At 47.9% G+C, this 23,051-nt stretch overlaps 1 protein-coding gene across 2 annotated transcripts in view; it reads left to right on the forward strand.

The window, feature by feature from the left end:
• Positions 1-23,051, forward strand: part of LOC8053623 (nucleoporin NUP188) — a 68,779-nt gene that overhangs the window by 19,729 nt on the left and 25,999 nt on the right. For both annotated transcript variants that reach the window (XM_029982359.4, XM_029982360.4), the window contains 12 exons: positions 548-662; positions 3,466-3,653; positions 5,089-5,202; positions 6,199-6,439; positions 12,330-12,560; positions 15,238-15,300; positions 15,371-15,474; positions 17,700-17,816; positions 19,968-20,043; positions 21,825-21,965; positions 22,558-22,632; positions 22,713-22,786. In XM_029982359.4, coding sequence (XP_029838219.3) covers positions 548-662; positions 3,466-3,653; positions 5,089-5,202; positions 6,199-6,439; positions 12,330-12,560; positions 15,238-15,300; positions 15,371-15,474; positions 17,700-17,816; positions 19,968-20,043; positions 21,825-21,965; positions 22,558-22,632; positions 22,713-22,786 — 1,539 coding nt within the window. The remainder of the gene's footprint in view (positions 1-547; positions 663-3,465; positions 3,654-5,088; positions 5,203-6,198; positions 6,440-12,329; positions 12,561-15,237; positions 15,301-15,370; positions 15,475-17,699; positions 17,817-19,967; positions 20,044-21,824; positions 21,966-22,557; positions 22,633-22,712; positions 22,787-23,051) is intronic.

A 23,051-nucleotide genomic window follows, 5' to 3' on the forward strand; every position in this document is an offset into this window, starting at 1 on the left:
AGCAGCGAGTAACCGCAGCAACTGAGCTGCGCAACGCTTAGTTTACATGGTAACCTGCGGTCGGATCTCGACGTTTCTCCTTTTGACTTGGTGAAACGTGGTCAAATGTTATCCTGCAAAGGGGCCTTGGGTTCTGCCAGTTAAGAAACATTGATTTTACACCAGAAAAAAAAGTGTGGCATCCGTGCCTACGGCTCTCCTATCGTGCTGTCAAGATGGTGGCTCGCTGCCATACTCTTTATTACAGTAGAATCTCGTTAATTCAAACTCTCTTAATTCAAAGTTGCGGATAATTCAAACTAACATGCGGGTCCCATCCTATGCGTCTCTATGGGAGGAAACTCCCGGTAGTTCAAACTTTGCTTTATTCAAACATATTTTAAAGTCCCCCTGGAGTACGAATTAACGAGATTCGACTGTATATGTCAAACTTCGTGAACATGCTTGTTTCCTGGTTGGTGATTGTTTGCTTTTTTCAGTGTTTTCTACTTGCTGGCAGTAATATTTTATGCAAACCTATTGGGGACCTTTTTCGATTTTGATCCAGGGGCTACCTGGTCACAGACAGCATGCTCAGTCAGGCCATGGCATCCCAGGAGAGGGTGGTGGGCAACCACCCGGTCTGCCTCGCATTTCTTAGCCTCCTCGCATCTGTGTCCGAGGTATGGTTTTTGTGTCTAGGGCATTCACATTTGCAATAATCTTTGGCTTTCGCTTGGACAAGCTGCTTCTTCTAGAAGAGATGTCATAAAACAGCTTTGACATGGTGCAAGGTAAAGAATAACAATGACACTTTTTTAGCACTTTTTAATGAAATGCTAGGTCAGTAGGAGCTGCTGTCCTGTCACCTGTTGTGGCACCGATGACATTCACTTTTTTTTTTTTACTAATTCTGTTATAAGCTTTACCAGTGAAAGAACCTCACATATAAATGTCTAGAATGTACTCATAGACACTAATGTCAGACCAATATATGTATTTTTGTTGAACATTTATTAATGAGAGTACACTCCATTTTTCAGGTAGCAAGCAGTGGACGTTAGCGCAGTTTTTGATTCTTGGTTACTGTTTTATGTTCATCAACAGGTTTAGATTTTGTTTCAATTATTTTGATTTGAATTTCTTTTGTACTTCACAGTTAGGTGTTTTATATCCATAGTAACCCTGAGACGTAGGAAAAATAAAAAAAAATGGACAGTACAACATTCACCAGCTCGCCTGTGTTTTTTACCTTTCTTCACTAGGTGTTTTATGTTGTTTTTATGCTTCATAATGTGTCGGCTGTAGTTCTTATTCGTACGTAATCCAGCTCTTCGTTGCTTATGCATGTGTCTCGAATAGACCCAGACTAGCCTTGTGCTGAAGATCCAGATGTAGATTTTCTCGTATATTTTCGGAACAATTATGAGAGAAAGGGTGGATACTTTTCTTTCGTAAGCTATACAAGGTTCTGCCTCATACAGCTTACGGCAACCATGGCAGTGCTATCTGACATTCTCCATTGCACCCAGGGGGGTAATCACAAGAGCAGAAAGTGGCAAATCGTAGGCACTGACTTCGGTGGTCCCAAGAAAAAGAATGACAAAAAAGTGGGGAAAAATAGCAGATAATAGGTTAGCATTTTGGTTTTGCTGCAACAAGTTTAAGTGCTTGTCAACCTTTCTTTTTTTTTTTTCTTTTTTTACGCAGCATACGACACTGGGTGTTTTTGTGCAAAATAAAGCTAGGACACAGCTAGGTACACTCCTCGCGAGCGGTGTTTCGCCGCTTTTTGCATACAATAAAGCGTCGTCGACGGTGGACCTTTTCCTCTACTAGATTGTACTAGATCCCCGAGCTCCCAAATCTTTCTTCCAATTCAAGTGCTCTTCTAGATATCCGAGCCCCTCGCCGACACCGCCTTACTACGGGCCAAGCACTCCCTAGTACGCACGTTATTAGGAGCGAAGCTCCTTAGGGTCTAGCCTTGTCCGGCGTTTGTGCTCACATCGATTGCCACCCCATCTGTCTTTCTTAAAAAAAAGAAAAAATGTTTGTGCAGTCGACAGGTTTCGAATCTGTGCGGGGAGACCCCAATGAATTTCTAGTTCATCTCCTTAACCACTCGGCCACGACTGCGGGACGAGTAGGGGGCTCTGAAATGTGGTAGTAACTCAAGAGCTCGGGATGTCATGGATGAAACGTCGCATGTAGCCGCTCAACGTCTCTACAGGAGAGGGCGCTGCGGTCAAATGCATATATAATCGCGTCAAACTTTGCATGCATTGGCTCAACGTTTATAGACGAGAGGGGGCTGCGGTCAAATGCTCAACTGCGTATATAACCACGATCCATACCACACATTCTCTTTCTGACATGGATTGTTCACTTAAGCGGTGGAGATGCGTTCCCACGGCTTCTAGCAGATCCAAGCTGACCCGCTAGAAGAATCACCGACCATAAAGCAGTAATAATGAAGGTGAAACGCAACCCGGAACTCAGCACTACCTATGAGCAATAAAAAAAGTGAAAGCCGTTTACAACTCCCTGTAACACCGAATTAGAGCGCAGCTCTTGAGGAGGAGGAGGGAAGGGTGCTGGGGGGGGGGGGGGGGGTGAAGTGACCTGGGGGGGTCACGTGACGATGCCGATGATGTCATCAGTGACGTCACTAATGACGTCATCAGTGACGATGACGATGCGGACTCCGATGACGTCATCAGCGATGATGACGATGCGGATGTCGGTGACGTCATCAGTGACGTCACTGATGACGTCATCCATGACGATGCGGATGCCGGTGAGGTCATCAGTGACGTCACTGATGACGTCATCAGTGATGATGACGATGCGGATGCCGGTGACGTCATCAGTGACGATGACGTCATCGGGGAGGTCACATGACCTCGGCGGGGGGGGTCACATGACCCTGGGGGTGGTCACGTGACCTCGGGGTGGTCACGTGACCTCGAGGGAGGTTACGTGACCTCGATGAGGGACCTCGGGGGTGGGGGGTGTCACGGGACTTGGGGAGTCACATGACCTTGTGGACCACGTGACCCTAAGGGAGGGGTCACGTGACCTTGAGGTGACCTTAGGGGTCACGTGACCTTGTGGTGATCTTGGGGGTCACGTGACCTTGGGATGACCTTGGGGGTCACGTGACCTTGGTTACGCCGGCGGCGACGGCGACACCGCTCAAGCCGGGAACGGGCCCCTAAAACCTGCACTCTAAAAAAAATCAGCACCACCTATGAACAAAATCAGTATCATCAGCACCACCAGAGCTTCGCCCCAATCAACATCATTCACCACGTCTAGATGCATCCATTTTTTGTTTAAAAGCTCCGCTGGCTTCCGCACCGCTCGGTCGCGTCAACATCGAGACCGGAAGGGTTTCCTTGGCTGCCGTTCGAGGCAGGTGGGTGGTTCCTGGAGGTCAAAAAGTTTCCGAATTATACATGCCGTATGGTCACCGCACCGCAGACGTTCGTGGAGACGGTGGATGAGGACTTCCTGGCGTGCCTGGTGGTGGTGCTGCGGGACCTGTTCCCCTCGTTCCACCAGTGGCCCTACGCCACCGCCCGGGACCGGGACGTGGTGGGACACCGCTGCCTCGTCATCTTCCACAGGGTGCTCACCCTGTCGCCGGCGTTCAGGGCCAGCACCGTCGGGTGAGCGAACCCCTTGTGCACCCGCGGCGCACCCCGAATGTGTTTTTGCCGGGCCCCCTTATTGTCCCGTCTCGACCGCGCATTCGAATCGGTCGCGAAGTGACAACAAATGATGCTCGCGTAATCCACCGCCATTGTAGTGCCGTCGTCGTTTCTGCACCGCCTCTCAAGCACGATTCCGAGGGTTTTCGCCCCGTTTTCGCTACAGCTCTCGATTCCACTCCCGTGCCTCATCCGTTCCTCACCTACGACTGGCCTCCTCGGTGTGTCGTAACCGAACTTCGCGTTCTTCGGTCCCGCAAAAGGATTTTCCGACGACTGGCCACGTAGTGTGCAAGTCCATCCACTCGGGCAACTTTGTACGCGCGTCGGCTGGAGGTCGGGCATAGACTACGCCCAACCTCCAGTTCACACTTCTTTGTCACGTGTGCGCTTGAAGCTCACGAGATGCCACTACATTGTTCAAGGTAGAAAGAAAATGGAGCAAACGCTGCGTTTAATTTGCTCAAATCTGTTTCGTCGACATAGCTTTGTTGGTAGAGCGGTTAACTCAAGAGGGAACGATTTGCTCGCATTCGTAGGTCGCTGGTTTGAATCCGGTCTGACGGACGGATATTTGTCCCATCTTGTAAATTCCACAGCTGTGGCGGAAGCAATCGTGCAATTAACAATGTCGTAGAGAGTTTTTGTGAACGGCGACCGTCCAAATTTTCGGGGAGATTCCCACTAATGACTGTTTTCCATAAAAGGCACGGTGCCTGACTGGGCCTCTGCCACCCTCCGGTAGAACTCTGGGAAAATACGGATGTAGCAAAGACGATCAAAACCACACTGGCCGGAGCAAAACGGCCAGCGTCGGTGGCTGAGCGTGTGGACGCACCGCATCTGTTAGCGCAAGCTCGTGCTGCAGAACCCAAGGATCCCGGGTTTCATTCCTCGCCCCTGCCCGCTCTAATTTAAGTAAGCGTCATTCTGGGGTGCGCTCATGTATCTCTACTGCGTTACACACATTAAAGACCCCCCCATGCTAGCGGTTGTACTGCTCTGGCCAAATTTGCTATCTACAGCAGAGACACCAGATTCCCATTGGGGCCGACTCACTTCCTTCCAGCTAAAACATACATGCAATACAGTTACAATCGCTCGTTACAAAATTATTTGCTGATGTGGACCAACTAATGTGTTTAAAGAAATTCACAGCCTAAGAATGTACTTGTAAGAGCTGTGCTCACTTGAATGCCTTGACCTCGAGGTTGGATCTTAAATTTGTAAGAAAATAATATTGCAGTTGCTGCGTTCGCGCACATCCCATAAGGCTAATAAAAAATGTCTTTGCAAGCTGCCAAAAATCTGTCACCTTAAATAAAGGTGTAGTTTTTGAGGAGCGTCACTATCAACAACGAGGCGCAGGTGACTGCATTTGGCGTCTGTGCAGGAGCTGCGAAGTGTGCGTCTACAGCCTGCTGCACGGAGACGCGGGCCAGGCTCTGCTCCGCCTCATCATTGCCGGGGAGGCTTCCGTGGCAAGAGCCATAGAGTTGGAAGGCAGGTGAGGACAAAGATGTGTACAGAGTGCCACACGATCAGCATGGATGAGCGATTTATTGTTTTTCTCTTAGAGTCGAAAGGCTGACATTGAGATTACTAGTGTGGTGCCCATTTGGGACACCTAGTTAAGGTTTAAAATTTGGTGCTTGCCAGCGCCCCTTCGAGCAAAAATGGGAAAAAACCGTTAGTGCCGTGTTTATGTTAACAACATCGCACAGTGTACATCGGCAATAAAAGGGACCAGCACAAGTGATTGACAGCCGGGGTGGGGAAAGAGCCACGCGCAGCGCTGCGATGTTGCAAAGACACCGAGGGCGACAGTAGTCGGGCCGAGAGCCATTGTCGGCTGTTCCCACCTTTCTTACTGTCTTTGCACAATTGCAGCGCCGCATGTCGCCTCTTTGCCGGTTGTGTAATCACTCTTTTGTGCTAATCTTTTATAGCGGAGCTGTTGAGGGCTAGTTTCCTTGTGGATCTTGTTGAAACTTTTTTCGTAACAAGTTGCCCTTGTCCAACATGGTCGGACACCCGTGCTTGTTGGACGTCTATCCCCTGGTCGCAGCAGCTTTGCAGCGCGATGGCGTGCTAGAACCCTCAAAAGAAATACTTTCAAGTGTTCTTGAAATCATGCACTTCGGAATTCCCGTGCTTTGTAGGTCGCTCAAGAAAAGTTAGTGTGAATTTTGCACCACCTGTACGTGTGATGTGAACATTTTGCACGGTGGAAAGGCTCCGCATAAACGTTGGGTCTGTGCTTGCACTGCGGATAACCAGTTAAATCTCGTAGGTTATCAAAAAACAAACAAAACAACAACTTACCAAATTTTCCAGTTGCTGCCATGGGAGTTTTTTTTAATTTAGAAGTCCACAGGCTGCCCGGTATGACTTATCCTTGCTTACGAGGCCATTGCGATTCAGGCTTAAAATTGCTTTCCGACGCAGGTCTCATTCGTTCAAGATTTTGTTCTTTCGCTCACATTCAGCATTTTTCTTCCAGCCAGCAGAGCGAGGACCTGCTGACGTCGGTGCGGCTGTGCTTCTCGCTGCTGAACCGCCTGCTCCTGCTGAGCACGGGCAGCGGCGCCGGAGCGAGCTCTCCCCTGGAGCAGAGGCTGCTGGTCTCCCCTAACCAGTCGAGCGCTGCCTGCTTGGTCACCTCCGTGGGCCACTTCCTCTACCTCCGCTTCGACCCCCGGCTGTGCACGCTCGCCATCCAGCTGCTCAAGCGCATCGCCAAGGTGAGTGCCGGAAAGGGCATGTACGAGGTTCAAGCGACAAGATTGACACAGACCGTAAAGGGTTGTTCACACATATACCTGCCCAGGTAGCACTGTCCTGTGGGCCAGAGTTGTTCCTAAAGCGATAGCTTTACGGGCGACACTTTGAAGAGATTTTAACCTCATCCATTGTCATCGCCGCGTGCGTGAACAAGGAAAAATATTTTTTCTCTTCGCTCTTGGCGCGAGGCCAGGGAAGTCGGGTTTTCCCGACGGCCATGCAGCACGGAGATGAAGGGCCCTGGCATCTTGCCAGTAACGACGCAACTAAAGGAGAGTCTTCCTTGCCATCCGCTTGAAAGGCTTATTTTCAAACATTACCCGCGTTGTGTGCAATCCGACTTTGGCAGTATCCAGTTGCTACGCGTACGGTTATGTTGAAAGGTTTTAGAAACTTCCACCGCGCTTAGCCACTTACTTCACGGATCACCGAGCACTGGTGGCGGTCGTCAGGGGCATCCACGACACCAACCACGACTGCTAGGAGAGTTAACCACGTCGCACCTCCGTCCTCATGCCGAGATTCCGAAATATTCAGGCTACGCAGATAGAAAATCGGTTGCTGATTTTCTTGACGAATTGCGTGAATACCAGGCGGTGTCTGAAATGTCTGAGGTTGAACTTCTATCACGCGTACTGCCGATCGCCCTCACGGGAAGCGCCGCGACATGGCGTCGGAGACAATCACCCTTCTCGACGCTACAAGACTTTTCGGAGCAGTTCAAAAATGAATTTCTGCCTCCCGATTACGGCGCGCGAATGCTCGATGAGCTTAGGGCGCGCACTCAGCACCGCGACGAGTCCCTAGTCGAGTTTGTTCGGGCGCTCCAAACTCTCTATGACAGGGCTGACCCTAGTGCGTCCGACTCAGACAAGGTGTCGCGGGCTATCCGGCAAAGCCACCCGCAGTTTCATCCCTACCTGCGTGGGCGGGTGTTCCGGAGTTTGGACGAGTTGGCCCAAGCAGCCCACCAGATCCAGGCGGACATCCTGGCCGAACTAAGATATCGGCCTCCTCCACCGCCGGAGGCTTGCCTGGAACCGTCCTGCGCTTGGACAGGCACGACCAGGCAATCCATGGACGAGCATGGGTCACGGCCAGTTCTCCCCGGAAGGGTACCCCGAGCGCTGGTGCGAGCTGGATCACGGGCCCTTACACCTGCCAACATCGAGGCCGCCCTCCTTATTGTTGGCCGTGCCTGCCCCGAACGCCTGCGCCGAACACTACCCTTACCACCAGAACTGGCGAACATCAGACTCAGCGACGATGAAATTTAACTACCACATCAAACTCTATAGCCTCACAAGCAAAATAATACCTAAACCGTCGAGCTACGTTCACATACAAGAGATCTTTCGCCACATAGAAGCCATCTCTTGGGGAGGCCACCGCCCATCACCACGACCTCACCAACCACCCCCCACCGACGAGTCGTGACCAGGAAAGCACGTCTGTCCTGGCCACCCTTGCATCGCTTGCCGAGGCACAGCTCCCAACGCAACCCTATCGTCGACGGAGGCTGTGCAGTGACTGGAATCACGGCATCACTATGCCCTCTGCCAAAAACTCCACAATCATGGCATGTGCTCGGGGAGGGGACCAACGAAAACCACCTGATGAAGAAACTCTCCGCCCCCCCCCCCCCCCCCCCCCCGAGAGGGGGAATGACGTGGGGATTGAAAAGGACGACAATAAAGCTGGCTCGTGAGGTGGGTCAAGCTAGCGCGCGCTGAGGACGAGCACGGGTTAGAACGGGCGTAGACACCAGTGAAGCGGCTGTCTTTTCTTCAGTCTCCACAAGGTGGAGCCACACTCTAGCTTCTTTGTCCAAACTATGGGTTTCTGGCTTTAATTCGCTAGACAGGTGCCAAAGTTAGACTTCACAGCCAGTATAGTTTAGCCGTCATCTAGCATCTTTGGGCCTAAATCGCCGAACGAGTGCCAGAGTTAGGCTTAATTTCTGGTTGCTCGGTTTTAATGCGAAAGCATTAACTGGGTCCCATGGAGCGAGTTGTCGTCATCAGCTTTGAAGCCGTGCCCAACGGCACCTTAACTCCTTTCTCCAAGTGAAGCCGAGCTCCCAGCTTTGAAGCTGCGCAAAAAACCTAGCCAACAGGCACCTAGTTTTTCCGCTGTCAATTAAGCGCAGTGAAGCCAAAATCTGATGGACTTTGGCTTCAGTCCCATTGGCTGGCACGCGTCATAGTTTCAAGGAACGAGGCTCCCATTGGCTGCTGCACGTCAGTTTCAATGACCACCACTCCATGGCGCTGCGTGTCTGAGCCGCCGGCGCCACGAAGCGTCTCACCGCCGAGTGAAGCAGCGGCTCAACACCTAAGGTCAGTGCTGCGAGAAGAGTGCGCGCTTAGCCGTCGAGGCAAGTACGCTGCCGACAAAATAAGGGAGCAGAAGAATGACATGCCTGCTTTCACATTCACAACTCATAAGAAGTGCTTAGGTGTACCTCGAGCCTTTTTTACTGCGGAGCTGTTAAGGGCTAGGTTCCCCAGGATTGTGTCCCCCGCAAAGAAATGTCGACACAAAACTCTGGACAGCTGCCGCCATCTATGAGTGACGGCAGCAACCAGAGAACCGGCTTGCCGGCCTCGCTCGTAGATGGCGGCAACCTTTCCAGCCTTTCCACTCTAATTTTCACCAGAGTGGATAGGCTGAATTTTTCTAGGCGTTGTCCTCGAGGTTGTCCTAGAAGTCTGCTTGAGGTCGTCCTAGACGTCGTCCTTGAGGTTGTCCGAGAGGTTGTCCTGGAGGTCGTCCTAGAAGTCATCCTTGAGGTCGTCCAGAAGTCATCCTTGAGGTCATCCTAGACGCTGTCCTCGAAGTCATCCTAGTAGTCATCTTTGAGGTCATCCTAGAAGTCGTCCTTGAGGTCGTCCTAAACGTTGTCACTGGGGTCGTCCTAGGCATTGTCCTTGGGTTCATCCTGGACGTCGTCCCTCAAGTCGTCCTTGAGGTCGTCCTTGAGGTCGCCCTAGACGTTGTCTTATGTCATATTCGCCTGGGCAGCACCGCACCGCACCGCGCTGCACCGACGGACGCGTCACGTTCGCCTGGTCGTGTCGGTGCGGCTGCACTACGTTCGCCTGGGACTTCATGCGGCGCGCGGCACCGGTGCATTGCTGCACCAGCTGCACCGTCGGAAGGAGACCATGCAGGTCCTGGCACTGCAACCTTGAGTTAACGCTCTCCGCTTCCTTCGGCACATCCTCTCTCTCTCTCTCGCCTCGTCTCGCGAAACATGGCGGCCCGCAGCTCGAGAGAATGTGATGTCGGCGCTGCTATCTTCTTTCCCTCAAGCCCTCTGCTCTGGCTACGATTCCAGCAGTGACGACGGGCGTTGGTTTTTTCCTTTTCGGGAAGTGTGTGTGTGCGGTGCTGCGTTGCGTCAGCCGCCAAGCAATCAGTCGACCACACCGGGCACGTGAAGCTTTCGTCGTTCGTCGGATTCAGGACGTCGGTGAGTCTTCGGACTTCGTCTGAACTTTTCCCTGGACTTTGGGTCCCGCAGTGGGGACTTTCCTTTTCGGAACTTTCGTCTTCTCTTTGCACCGGCGAACTTGTTTCCCGGCTGCAGTTTGGGTCTCGAGCGGTGAGTTGTTTCGCGTTGTGTCGGGAATTGAGTGCTGTCTTGTTTTTTTCGCACCCAAAGGTTCGTCAGTGTGTTTGGAGTAACGCGTGTTCGCATTTCGTTCTGATGGTTTCGTCGTGTTGTCACCGTGTGCGGCTTTTTATCGCCCAATTAAATTTCTTGTTTTTCTTTTAACCCCTGCATGCCCTCGCCTTTGTTGATTTTCACACCGGACCTGGACCTATCGCTTGTCACCAGTCCGACAATAAAATCGCAGATATGTAAACACTCTGTTTTATAGACCATGTGTTTTTGTTTTTGCGTTGGCGGGCGAATTTTTGGTATAACAAGTACATACTTGAACCATCCACTTGAAAGACAATTTGTTACTTTCATTCCTCGCTAGATGGCGCGAGCCGCCGCCCCACTCTTGCGGATATTTTTTACCGTCCACCCGTTCATGTTTTGCCCTTGCAGTGACCACACCGAGCGCGTCGCACGGCGGGATGCTTCGCGTTCGCCTGGTAGTGCGTCATGTGGTGCACCTACACGGTGGCGTGGCCTTGGGGGCGACATTTTCTCGGTGCCGTGCGCGCCCCAGACGAATGTGACATTAGACGTCGTCTTCTAGGCGTTGTCCTTGAGGTCGTCCAAGAAGTCATCCTCGAGGTCATCCAAGAAGTCGTCCTTGAGGTCGTCCTATCGTAGTACAGCTTTGCTGGTCTTACCTCTTCACCAGAGTGGAAAGGCTGAAAGTTTTTTACGTGACAGCTTTGTCTCTAGTCTAGCACTTTGGCTATTACGTGGCTAGCCAGAGAAAAGTCATGAAACGTTGAGGGAAAGCGCTCTGGCACTGACTGTATGATGCCCAAGGTAGGCATTAATCTGCTCATTGCTCCACTTATGACATTAAATGAGGATTAAGCATTAAGGATTGCCAAGCTTGTGCCAAGTTTGGCGTTTCTCTGGCATGCCACCTGGGTGGCTTGCACTGATATCACATCCGCGGTCACTGTGGTGGCTTTACCGTTTAGCACATACCTTCTGCAGCGTATACATTGGGGACCATTGAGTTTGTTTTTAATGCGAAAGCATTAACTGGGACCCATGGAGCGAACCGATGTCATCAGCTTTGAAGCCGTGCCAAACTACCCCTTTCCCTGTCCCAATGTCGTCTGTAGCAGAAATCTGATTGATAGGCTCCCATTGGCTCTCGTACGGCGTAGTTCCAAAAGACGCCACCAGAGAAGTCCTCTCCATGGAGGTGCAGCGCACGCAGCGGCCCGGTCGCCAGTAAGAGGTGCGGCAATGCAGGCCTGGCTGCAGAGCCCGCCCGGGCAAACTCTGGAGAGGGTGCATGGCCAAGCTCAGTGCAGCGCGGCCACATCACGAGAGCGCGCGCTTGGCCGTCAGCCGGCGAAATGTGGCCGTCCACATTACTACACCGTATAGATGAACTAAGGGAGTGGAAGAATGACATTCATGCTTTCGCATTCACAACTCATAAGAAGTGCTTAAAAGTGTCCTCGGACTCTTGTTTACAAATTCTGTAGACTTCCGAGCTGCTTTGCTGTGTCAATACTAAGACCAGGAGGAGTTCATTGGTCAGAAAAGATAATAATAATAATAATAATAGCAATAATAATAATAAAGCTTTTCTTGGTAAGGACAGGTAGGAATAACCACCAGCATGATGCAATGATGTCACGTGAAAGCCACGTGTAGCACGGCGCTACATCAATACTGGAAGCAGTGCTGAGTATAGCAAAGATGGAAGCACCGACTTAGTGCTGATGCAGCTCTAAGATTTTGTTATAGCATCACTTCTCCATTTTAACCAATATAGCGCCGATATAGCAGAAGTCAGTGGTTTCAGTAGCGCCATCTCGTGTGTCATACCTGAGACGTTTCAAGGACACGTTACAGGGCTTACGATTCCGGTAACTGATTCCAGGTTTAGACCAGCATGTTTGAGGGTGCGTACAAAGAGCACCAAAAAGAAGCACCAAGCTTGCCCCGAAACTGCAAATCTTGAATTTCTCAAATTGAAGTTATCTCGGTGCAGACGAAGGACGCTTTTGTTCCCTCCTCACAACTCGCATTTCAAACGTGGCCCAAAAACCACACGGCCCTGTTGAGCAGTTGGACACTTTGTAACCTAAGCTTTCTAGCATACTTTCGTTGTAAAAGGTCGCAAGAACTTGGTCGTGAGCCAACGTCAGTGTGCATACGAGCCTCAAGACAAGCGCGTCTTTTGCATCCAGCTGTACCCAATGTCGCTGCTGGCCTGCCTGGGCAGGGACGCGGAAGGTTTCAGGGATCAGGCCCTGCTGCGGCTGGGCAAGCTCACTGAGGACGTCCGTCTCAAGGTGGCCATTCTGCAGCTCCTCAACGTCTGCATACGCACCCAGCCGGGGCTCTCGCAGCTCTTTCTCTCGTCGCCCGACAGCAGTGGCGGCAGCGGCGGCAGTGGCAGCAACGACAACAATGCCCAGGTTTGCCATATTCCGTTTTGTCTTTACGTTGGAGGACGTGAAACATCATAAATAAGACTTGGAACATGAACATTAGATTAAGGTCTATCTGGTTTGGTGGAATAATTAAGAAAAGGAGTCCATTCATCCGAATCCCATTTGGGAACCCAACGTCCATGGGCTTCGAGATATCACCAACTCGAAACGAAATGCGCCACCGTAAAAGAAAACGTCAAGGAAAATATGCCGCTTCTTAAGGGGTGACACCACCTTCAAGTGTGGTCTCTTAAACCAGTTGCTCAATATTGATGAAATTTGGAGAATACATTCACCTTGTTGCCTAAATGCACTGTATAACATTTCATCTCCATAGGACAATTTCCCTATAAGCTACAGGGGGAGGTATACAGCTATTGGAGTAAGTCGGCGCACTTGACAAGGAAATGGATTGTATAACATTGCTGTAAAATAGCATTTCTCAGCTTCAGCCTTAACTAGAACATAAGGGGGGGGGGCTACTTATTTTTTACCCTAAAACCTGCGCTCTTTCTGTGCAAGGTGTAAATTTGAGAAGCATTCCTCATAATGGGGTCTTTTCTCCTTATCAAAACCCTACTTTTTGGCAATACGAAGAAGTTTATTTAAATAGAAGAATAAATATCTAGCCGCGTTCCTCATTAAATTTCAATTCAGAAACATCCACAGCGAAGAATAAATTCCACAGTTCATTGAAATGATAGATTTCCTAAAACGAAAGTTGCTGCAAAAAAAATGAAATTGAGAAAAACCTATTTGAAGTTTCCACATCACTACGTTTGATTTTACTGGTGGTGGTGGCCACTATAAGGCACCAAGAGCATAGGTGGTGCCTTCTGCTTACACCCGATCTCGTGCATGGCTTTGCTGAGTGAGTCCGAGCTTAAAACGCTTTCTTCAAGTGTCATTTTGTTGTCGGCATGTGGGGTATTGATTGTGAAACGAGTGAGGAATTGGGTATCCTTGCAATAGACGAACCAGCATCAGAAATAGTGGGCAGAACAAGCATTGTCGAAATACAAAGCAGACAAGCCCACATGACTTTCTATAAGCGAATGCTGGTTTTAGTCAATTTTCTGCTCAATCGGGGCGGGCTTTTTGGTTCTTGGCTACGTGCATAGCCTCTTCCGCGTGAAAGCTGGACTATGGTGTTCTTGCCCGAACAGAGTTTACTCTTGATCAAAGATTTGTGATGTACTGAAACTGTGAAGAAATGCTCTTTTCAACGGGAGCATGATCATCATTCTAGTGCGTAATGGTGCAGGGCTACAGCAGTTCGAAAATAGGAAACATGAAAGTTTCACATTTCCAAAACATATGATTTTGCATCGTCGGCTTACCGAAAAGGTTTTATTTCTCCGTAAATATTTCAGATATTGCAATAAAAATTTGCAGGACTATTAGTTGTGGACCCACAATACATAAAAATGAGAAAAACATTTTTCTAAAGTTGCAATTTTAAGATGGTGTCCCTCCTTGAAGGGACATTGACAGGGTACTTAGGCATGCTTATGTTTCCATTTGAACATGACCTACGAGAGCCCAAACCACCCAGAGCACAATTTGCGGCTCGAAATTTGTATTCTCTCCGCCCAAAAACCGCTGGTCGAGAATTGGCCGGTTTCAGGTGCGCTCACTCTCTCTCACGGTCACGTGCTTGTCAAACCGATGCTTGTCAAACTTGGTCATCTAGTGCGCACATTCAATATTAAAAATAGAAAAGAATTTGAACCCCATTTTTTGTGGCTTCCAAGAAGCTGCAAATATGTTGGTCGAAAGAAATTGTTGCACAGATCACGGGAAGTGCATGTGTGCGTCATTCTCAATATGGTAACGTAGAGTGGGCTGGACGACGCGATGACGGCACACGACAGACCATCGTCGCAACGGACGTGGAGCCGCTACTTTGGAACTGTGGTTCATGGTACCGGCCAATCGATCTTTAAGCACAGAATATGGAGCGGAAGTGATATAAGTGCGAAACAGTAGCACGCAAACGGTGCATGCAATGTCCACGTTGTCGTCATCTGCTTCCCATGCCCGAGAAGCGGAAGAATGGAAAAAAACTGGGTGGGGAGCAATAGCCACATGACTTATGGCAACTCTCTCCTCTGAGCCTCTGTGCACATGTTTCGGTTTTGGAACCTAAAGAAGAGACCAAGCAGGCCCCGAAACGTTGGGTCCCCAATTAGGTCAATTGGACGTCCCCCTTTTTTTTTTGTTATAAATAGAGTTTTGCGTTTTTGGTGCATACCGATACACCTTGAGAAATTGCCACAAGCAGGTTTGTTAAAAATCGGGGAAAAACTGACAACCCCGGACTGAAACTCTCCTTAGATGTGAAAAACCCAGGCTTTTCGGTGAGAAAACTTCTTCAGCTTTTTTTGAAACTAAAAAACCCTGACTGAACTGTCTACAAAGCTGCTTCTCTTATTTCTTTTTTTCATTTTCTTTTATTGGTATTGACACGTTTTTTAAGTATACGGGTCCCTTGAGGGTGGGGAATCTCATTCCTGTGTCTCGTTTTCTCCAACGTGAGCACCGATGAATTCGGAATTTTTTGTCCGACATCGAAAATTGACTTTGCAAAACACAGTCTATACAAACCAAATAAATGAACTGCCATCTTTATGCATTGAAGGAAACTTCTTTTTATTTGCAGAAGACTGCAGAACTGAGCCCATGCTTAGGTGAAGTGTTGAAGATTTTGAAGATGAAGCGTGAGGTTTGTAGTGTAAACAACTGTTTTATGTTAAACATTGTTACGGACATTGGATTGAGGCCTCGTGTTTCAGGGTGTCTACTTTTGTCCCACGGAACTCCACTGCTCGGCCATGGAAGTCGTTCACACCCTCTGGGCTTGCCATCAGCTGAGGGCCATGGAAGTGCTGAGAAACGAGTAAGGCATTGGGGACCTCTTCCCAGTAAATTTAAATAACAAAAAAAAAAAAAAAACGCTCCTTTGATTTACCACCCAAGCATCCCATATGCAGAAAGCATTCACAATATATATGTAAATTTGGGCAGCGTGACATCACATGATGTCACAGTGTCTCGTGACGCCACATAGCACAGTATCTTGTGACATCACACGGCACCCTGACCCGACATCATGCGACATGGTCACACGATGTGATGTTGCATTACACCATGACTTAACACCCAACACTACTAATCTATTAATGTTGGCAGAGGGATGTCATGCGATACCACAGCTTTGCTTTGTAACACTTTGGCATCTTGTAACCTCATGCCACGTGACACCACAACGTGGTACTATGACATTACGTGACCTGGCATTACCTGATGCAAGTCACGTGACCATATGAGCCACTAAATTTAGCTCTGATGGCACAGCACAACGATGCGACACAAATCTCAACTTGGCTTGTTTCAAAATTCATTCTGTATTAATAATCCTTTATATGTCTACTACATTGATGCTACTAGTATAATTTGCTACACCACCGTGTCAAATGTCTGTATACTAGTATTATGAGTATACCTTAAAGGGCAACTCCGCTCAATTCCGAAGATTTCGGGATAATGATTGATTTCGAATTAAAAAGCCCTAGTAAAACACACTACGTCGTTTGCTTTGCGAAAAATGGGATATATATTTTTAAATCTGATTTTAAACACGAGCGGAAATCGAAACCGAAACTTCGGCTCCGCCCGGCAACATTGGCCTCGGGTCGCCAAGTACATGGCCATCACGTGGTACGAGATGTCACGTGATCCTCGGCCTAACGACGGGCGGGATTGGGGCGGGCAGGTGGCAGGCGCGAGTGTCGTCTGCGCCGCACTCTTCGCCACGTGCATTATTATGCCGCATTCGCCACGTGCATGCGGCATAAGTGTGCGCTCACGTGGTGTCCGTAGTGTGGACTAAACTCCGAGAGACATTAATCACAATCGGCGAGACGACGACGGCGGTTGTGACGCGGAAGACGGCGGTAACGGCGGGACCACGGCGGGCGGCCGGACGGCTCCCGAGAAACGCGCTGCGCAGGCGCGTTACGCCAATCACGTGGACACTGCTGAGCGCCGAGAGGCAACGTTGCTGACGTCATGCGCTACGCTCGCCTGGAGAAGTGAAAACAAGCAAAAGGGGGCCTTGTAGATGGCGTTTAGCTCAATGTTGGCTCCGCCCATGCCGTAGCCTTGACTGCGCTGTTGGTTGCGCCTGAATTCGCCCGCTCAAGGCAGCCGATTTCGGCAACTTGGCGAGTTGCAAAGTTTGCCGGACCGTTTAAGAAAATTTAGACAGAACTGCGTCGTAAGATTGCACGTGTGGTCTTCCTAGGTGATACTGAAGAGGACTGCATTGTTTTTTCAAAACCAAAAATGAAGCGGAGTTGCCCTTTAAAGGCCGACGAACAGCCAGAAAGGAGGAGGCTCTCCCTCAATTCCTTCCTTCCCTTCGAGAAAGAGTGAGACCCCTCTTCTTTCTGCGGGGAGTAGCTCAGAGACCTGCTGCTGTGGGGAGAGGAAGAGAGAAGAATGGGAGAGGGAGGGGAGAGAAGGAAACTGGGAACCACTTTTCTGCCCAGCAGAAGACCATTCTGTAGGCTTGGGCGAATAGAGGATTTTGGGTCCGAATCGAATTCAAAGCGAATAGTGATTTTGGTGGAATAATTTCAAATCAAACAGTTTGAATAGTACAAGCAACAAATACCACAAGATATGTTTAGATTATAGTTTTATATATGTTCTTATTTGGTATTAGAAGTCTCGTAATTGTTAATTTCAAGTGCACTGAGTTCGGGAGCATGAAATGGTCGAAATTGTCGGAAGCTTGCGCCACCTGGCCGGAAATCGAAGCCAGAGTATTCGAAAAGGTTGAATAATTCAATATTTTCGAATAATTTGATTATGTCGAATACTTAAATTTGATTTGAAGTGAATGCCGAATAGAACAGAATTCGATGGGCTATTCGTAATAGCTGAATATTCGCCCATCCCTACCATTCTGTAGGTCAGCCTTTGTTTCCCTATGTAATGTGGTCAAATTTCGACTTGAATTTCAGCAGATTTGCTTCAATGTTGAGCTACTCTGAAGACTAGCTTTCAAAGCTTAAAGTCCGCATTTTGTGAGCAAAAGTTCTTGCACGTTTTCTGCAGCAAAACATTCTGGGAACTCGTCTGCTTCCCCGTGCTGAGCAACTCTGTGCTGACGCAAGACCCGAGGCTGGTGGCTTTCATCTTGAGGACGCTTGCCTTGGAGCTTTTCCACTCGAAGTGAGTCGCTTCACTGGTTGCTTTTGAATATGGTGTCTGTTGTTTTAATATCTTTCTCTGCATTGTCACCTACCAGCTGGATTCTACTTTTTCTGTGCTTTGTTTTAAGGAAATTCAAAATGTGTACCAATTCGGAGCTCTCACTAGCATTAACCTGAAGTTGGAAGTATTAGTTTGAGTGGAGCAGCTTTTGTAATTACGAACTGGTTTTGAAGTCGTTTCGTTGTTTCTCTCTGTATATTTATACAATTTCTGAAGAAAAAAAAAAGCTTCAATTTGGAAAGAGCATGTAGGTGTATTTTCTTTTTAAATGAAGAGAATAAACAAGAACAAGGCTGAAGACGTGCTCTCAACTGTGTTCTATCCTGGTTGGTTTTTTTTCAATTTAGAAAGCAAAAAGAAGTGCTGCCTGCCCAAGAGAATGAAATACATATGCATGTTGTTTATCGCGTCGTTTTATTACGGAGCTACGTTGGGAGACTCTTTTCCAAATTCGAAAGATTTACTGTCTCAAATTCCAAAAAAAGAAGTCTACATTTTACGTATACCTGTTCATGGTTACAGCAGCGCCAGCAGCCATGGCATAGAAGACCCTTGGGTTAGCCAAAATAGTCCTGTTTTTTTTTCTTATCTCAGTGTACGCATACAGAAGTACTATACTGTCGAGACCGGTTAAAACAAAGTCGGTTATAATGAAATGGCGGCACCAGCGAAGCGATCGCGATTTCCCATTCCCTTTTGCACTTCGTTAACCGAGGTCGGTTATAACGAAATAGCGGATATAGCGTAGTGATTTCCGATTCCTGTTGACTTCGTTATAACTGGTCTCGACAGTATGTACAAAATAAACAGAAGGACCTGTGAAGTCATCCAAGGATCTTTGGAAAAAAGTAATATCCCTTCAGTAAATCAAAATTCCCTATACCTCTGTCAGACGGGCAGCTAGAAGGACCTCTACGTCGAAGGCCTTTAGGATTTTTAAATGACCTTTAAGTTCTGCTGTGCCAGACAGCGCAAGTAAATGTCATTTAGGCAATGTTTACAGCGATTGAAGTCTCGTAAATCGTTCAAACGCATTCACGCCAGAAAAAAAAATATTTTGGCGATATAAATAATTTTTAAAGTTTTTCTTAAGCAAACAAGATATTAAAACAGACAAAATGCCGAGGTCAGTCGAGGGATTACAACAAAGTCCATTTTAAGCCCAAGAAAAGCTTTTTTGCCAATTAGGGGCTACCCTGAGCGTCTCTCGCTCACTCAGTCCCAGTTCTAACATTGCTCAGTGCCTCCGCTTGGTTCTGTGCTTCTGCTACGCTTTTGCCCTGTTCGGTTCAACGTCGTGCTGGCGCTTGAGTTTCATCGCACGTGTCAGAGGTCCTCCAGCTGATCCTCCCAAAGTCGTATCAGCGCCCAGGTCGCCTCAACGCTCCAATGGAAGCGCGGCGACCCCTTCCTAGTCGTGGACGCTCCTTTGTCGTTCGACATATCGCACAACGCGAATGAGATACAGAAATTCATGTTCAAAAAATATTTAATATACACAGTGCAGTTAGCAATACAATATTAAAGGATGATAAAATATAAAGTAGAAAAATAAAAGCTAGGTAACTATGGTTGTAAGGGAAACTGAGAGGAGGAAAACCAAAGTGCCGAAGTGGACAATGCATGCAGGCAAGCAGCGGGACGACGAGGTTTACTAAATAGCTGGGTTTGTGAGTGCAGAAAACTATTAGTAGAGCGAAGTCTGTGCAGAATATATGTGACACATGCTCTTTTTCAGTAATAAACATACAAAAACATTGATTTTAGATATCAGTATGATCTTTTATTTCAATTCGCTTCTCTAGTGTAGACCGCTGCTGACGAGAGTACGCCTTTAGCAGCCATAAAAGAGTTGTGGGAACTCAGGTTCACGAAAAGGATCTTTACGCTAAATGCCATTTGACGTGCCGTGTGGCAGTGCTTAAATGACATTTACACTAAACGTCCTTTGGCGTAAAGGTCCTTTTAGGTGCCCATCTGATTGAGTTTAGATTGAGTTTTCAGGTAGATTCAAATTGTAAAAATATTTAGTGGCAACTTGACTTGATTTTATTTATTGATGCGGCAATGCTCTTTATGCTCTCTTTTTTTTTTAAATTTGCCTGGTAGGAGCCAGTTGGACCCGAATGTCAAGTCCATTTTTGAGAGAGTCCAGAAGAATGGGTTTATCAAGAAGTGGTCAAAGGTAGGCCTTTGCTGTTGTAACATTTGAAGCTTGAGCACTTTGAAATCATATATGCTACAGAGCTATCCTTGCATGTGACACTTTTTTTTGTTTTTATAAATTACTAAAGTCCATTAATTAAAAACGTGAACCATAGAGCTCGTGTTTGTCTGTCAAATACAATTCAAAAAGCATGCCCCCTTTAACGCTTTTAAAAAAAATGGTCTAAATAAATACAGTGTAGACTGCATGTAACGTATGTCGTGGGAGTCGTGAAAATCCGCACTATAAGCGGTACCGCACTATAACCAAAACATCAATTTTTCAGGCCAAAATACACGCCATCAGACAACTTACCTCTGTAAAAGAATTTATTTTATGTTAGATGAAAAATAAAGCTTAGTTTGAGGAAAGTCTTTATTTCACTAGACTAGTACACTTCTCTCTCAAGTGTGTCACACATTTTGAAAGAAATGAGTGACTTTCGCCTGGCGCAGCCTTTTAATGGCTTCGCGGGTCGCGGTCGAACGTTGCGAGTGTTCAGGATTGCTAACCCTAATCACTTTTCTCCGGCGATGAAAATGCGTGAAAATTCACATCCTTTATACGGTACGCGCCAGTAATACCTTCAACTTGAGCACAGGCATGAAATGCTCCAAATAAGAAATCCGGGCGATGTTCGAAAACAGAAATGCTTAGAAAGCACCACTGTAGTCGAAGTAAACAAACACAACGACACGGGCGTTTCTGCCGTCTTGAGAGTGCCGCCACAACATCGCCGCACGAGTAGATGGATCTTCCCTTCTAGTACATGCTGGGTTATCATAGCGACACACATCGAAAATTCACAGTCAAGGATAGCGCTTTTACACGGAACGATGAGCTTCTACCACGCCGTCTACGTCGACGATCAAAACCAACGCCATGTTTGCGGATAGAAGCAGCCGGCCCACGACCGGCATGCAGTGCGCGTGAACACTTCTCCTTGACCTGCGATTGGTCTGTCGTTGCGGTTGTTTGTTTCCAATGCAGCGGAGGGACGCACGCACGTGAACGACACATGCGTGCGTCCCTCCGTCACTATGGCAACTGAAGCCTCTCTCTTCGCGGGGCAAGCGGGTTGCTTGCCCCGCGAGTGCCGCTTGCGGCTCGCGCCATTATCTAGTGTCGCACAGGGAAGCGTGCTCGCAGCGCCGGTCAGTCGGCGCGCTGTTCCAAAAACCGCACTATAACCGGTATTTCCCTTCGCGCGCCTGCATTTTAAGCGGTATGTAAATACATGGAGTTCTATGGGAGGCGAACCGGTGGTTTAAAAAAGCCGCGTTATACCCGGTCCTGCACTATAAGCGGTTACGTTGTAAGTGGTTTATACTGTATATTTTTTAAAGCGATAGCTTTATGGGCGACATTTTGCAGAGATTTTGTCCTTGTTGCATGTCGTCTCCATGTGCGCAAAAATTGTCAAAACTTTTCTTCCCTCTTTCTTTTCCGTGGGGAGAGGGAAGTCGTAACTTTATCCGCCGTGCCGCGCGAAGCGAGCAAAGGCAAGCGAAGAGGGCAGCCTTGGCGTCCCGGCAAGAATTGTGCAACGAAATCGTAGGCTATGCTCTCTGTGCAGCACAGCGCCTTCCTATTGACTTTGTAAGGGTTGCTATAGCAATAGCTGGACGCAAGCAGTCTTAACGCAGTCAAATGCAGCTGTGTGAGCGAGCCTTCAACCCCCTCTCATTTCTTGTGCTACCTACATGTAGTTCTACAGAAACATATGCAGCATTGCGCCAACTAATTTTTTTTTCCTTTAGTTGGTGAACAGCAGTCTTCCTCACCTCTCCGACATGAATGCTTCGATCACTCTCATGGATGCTAGTGACATGAGCAACTCGGTGACCGACTCAGTTGCACTGCTTTCAGGCTGGCGGGACCTCTGCGTGACGCTGGCAAAGGTGAGATCCTTTCTTGACAATTTATCTTTCAAGATGAATGCACCTTGTTAAAAGCTTTGCCGCTCCGAGAGCAACACAATGCTAGGACTATAGTGCGTACAACTCAAGAAGGTAGGATAAGGAAAAAGAAGGCCGGGGAGGAGGAAGCAGACAGAACACTGGAGAGGAGAGCAGGGAAACCTCCTCCTCTCTTCAGCGTTCCATCTACTTCCTCTTCTTCGGCCTTTCTTTTCCTCGACCTGCCTTCTTGAACTGTAACTTTCTATAGCATGGTGTTAGTATGTTTCAAAAGTTTTATTCTCTGTCATTTTGTTGGCAATATTGAAAGAAACGAAACGGTACTATGGGGTTTGTCTATTTGGAGATCTTCAACATATGTAATGTGAAGTAAACTGTTCCAAACTATTCATTGACGAACACATAACAATGCTTTGGCATGACAAAGCACAAGAAAAAGCTAGGAATTCAAATGAAAATGCCGAGAATGATATTGACACTATTCTTGATTTTCGCATGTGTCTGTCTTTTGCCCTCTGACACCAATAATCGACCACCTCTGATCTAGCAATTTTTATGCTTTCTTCATTCCCAGTGTCAACATGTACAGCTGACGGCAAGCGAGAAGCACTCAATCCTGCAGGACATACTCCAAGGCCTGATGGCTGACGTAAGAAATATGCAGCTATTTGTTCACTGGCCTTATCTGAAACATTCTGTGTTTTCTTGTCTTATACATATGTTTTACAGGAGGCTCTGGAGAATTTCAAAATCAACATCCTCCTAGGTGAACTGTATCTTGTCCTGCTAAATCAATGGAGCAGGTGGGTACTGCAATTCTATGAATGAGATGCAATCATAGTGGTAGCATTATCTGACTGGTATCTTTGCATGTAACATTACCGTAAAATTCTGTAAGAACTAATACCCAAAATGAAAAGACAAATGGTGAAAAACATAGGTTAGGCTATCTTTGGGAATGCCCCAGCAAAACTTCATCAACAAATAATGATAAAGATTGGGATATCCACTACAAACCACGTGACGCTGGAACTGATACCGCAGATCGCTAAAACGGCAAGTTAACGT

This window comes from Ixodes scapularis, unplaced genomic scaffold (assembly GCF_016920785.2).
Source record: "Ixodes scapularis isolate PalLabHiFi unplaced genomic scaffold, ASM1692078v2 PGA_scaffold2__306_contigs__length_199485367, whole genome shotgun sequence".
Taxonomy (NCBI): Eukaryota; Metazoa; Arthropoda; class Arachnida; order Ixodida; family Ixodidae; genus Ixodes; species Ixodes scapularis.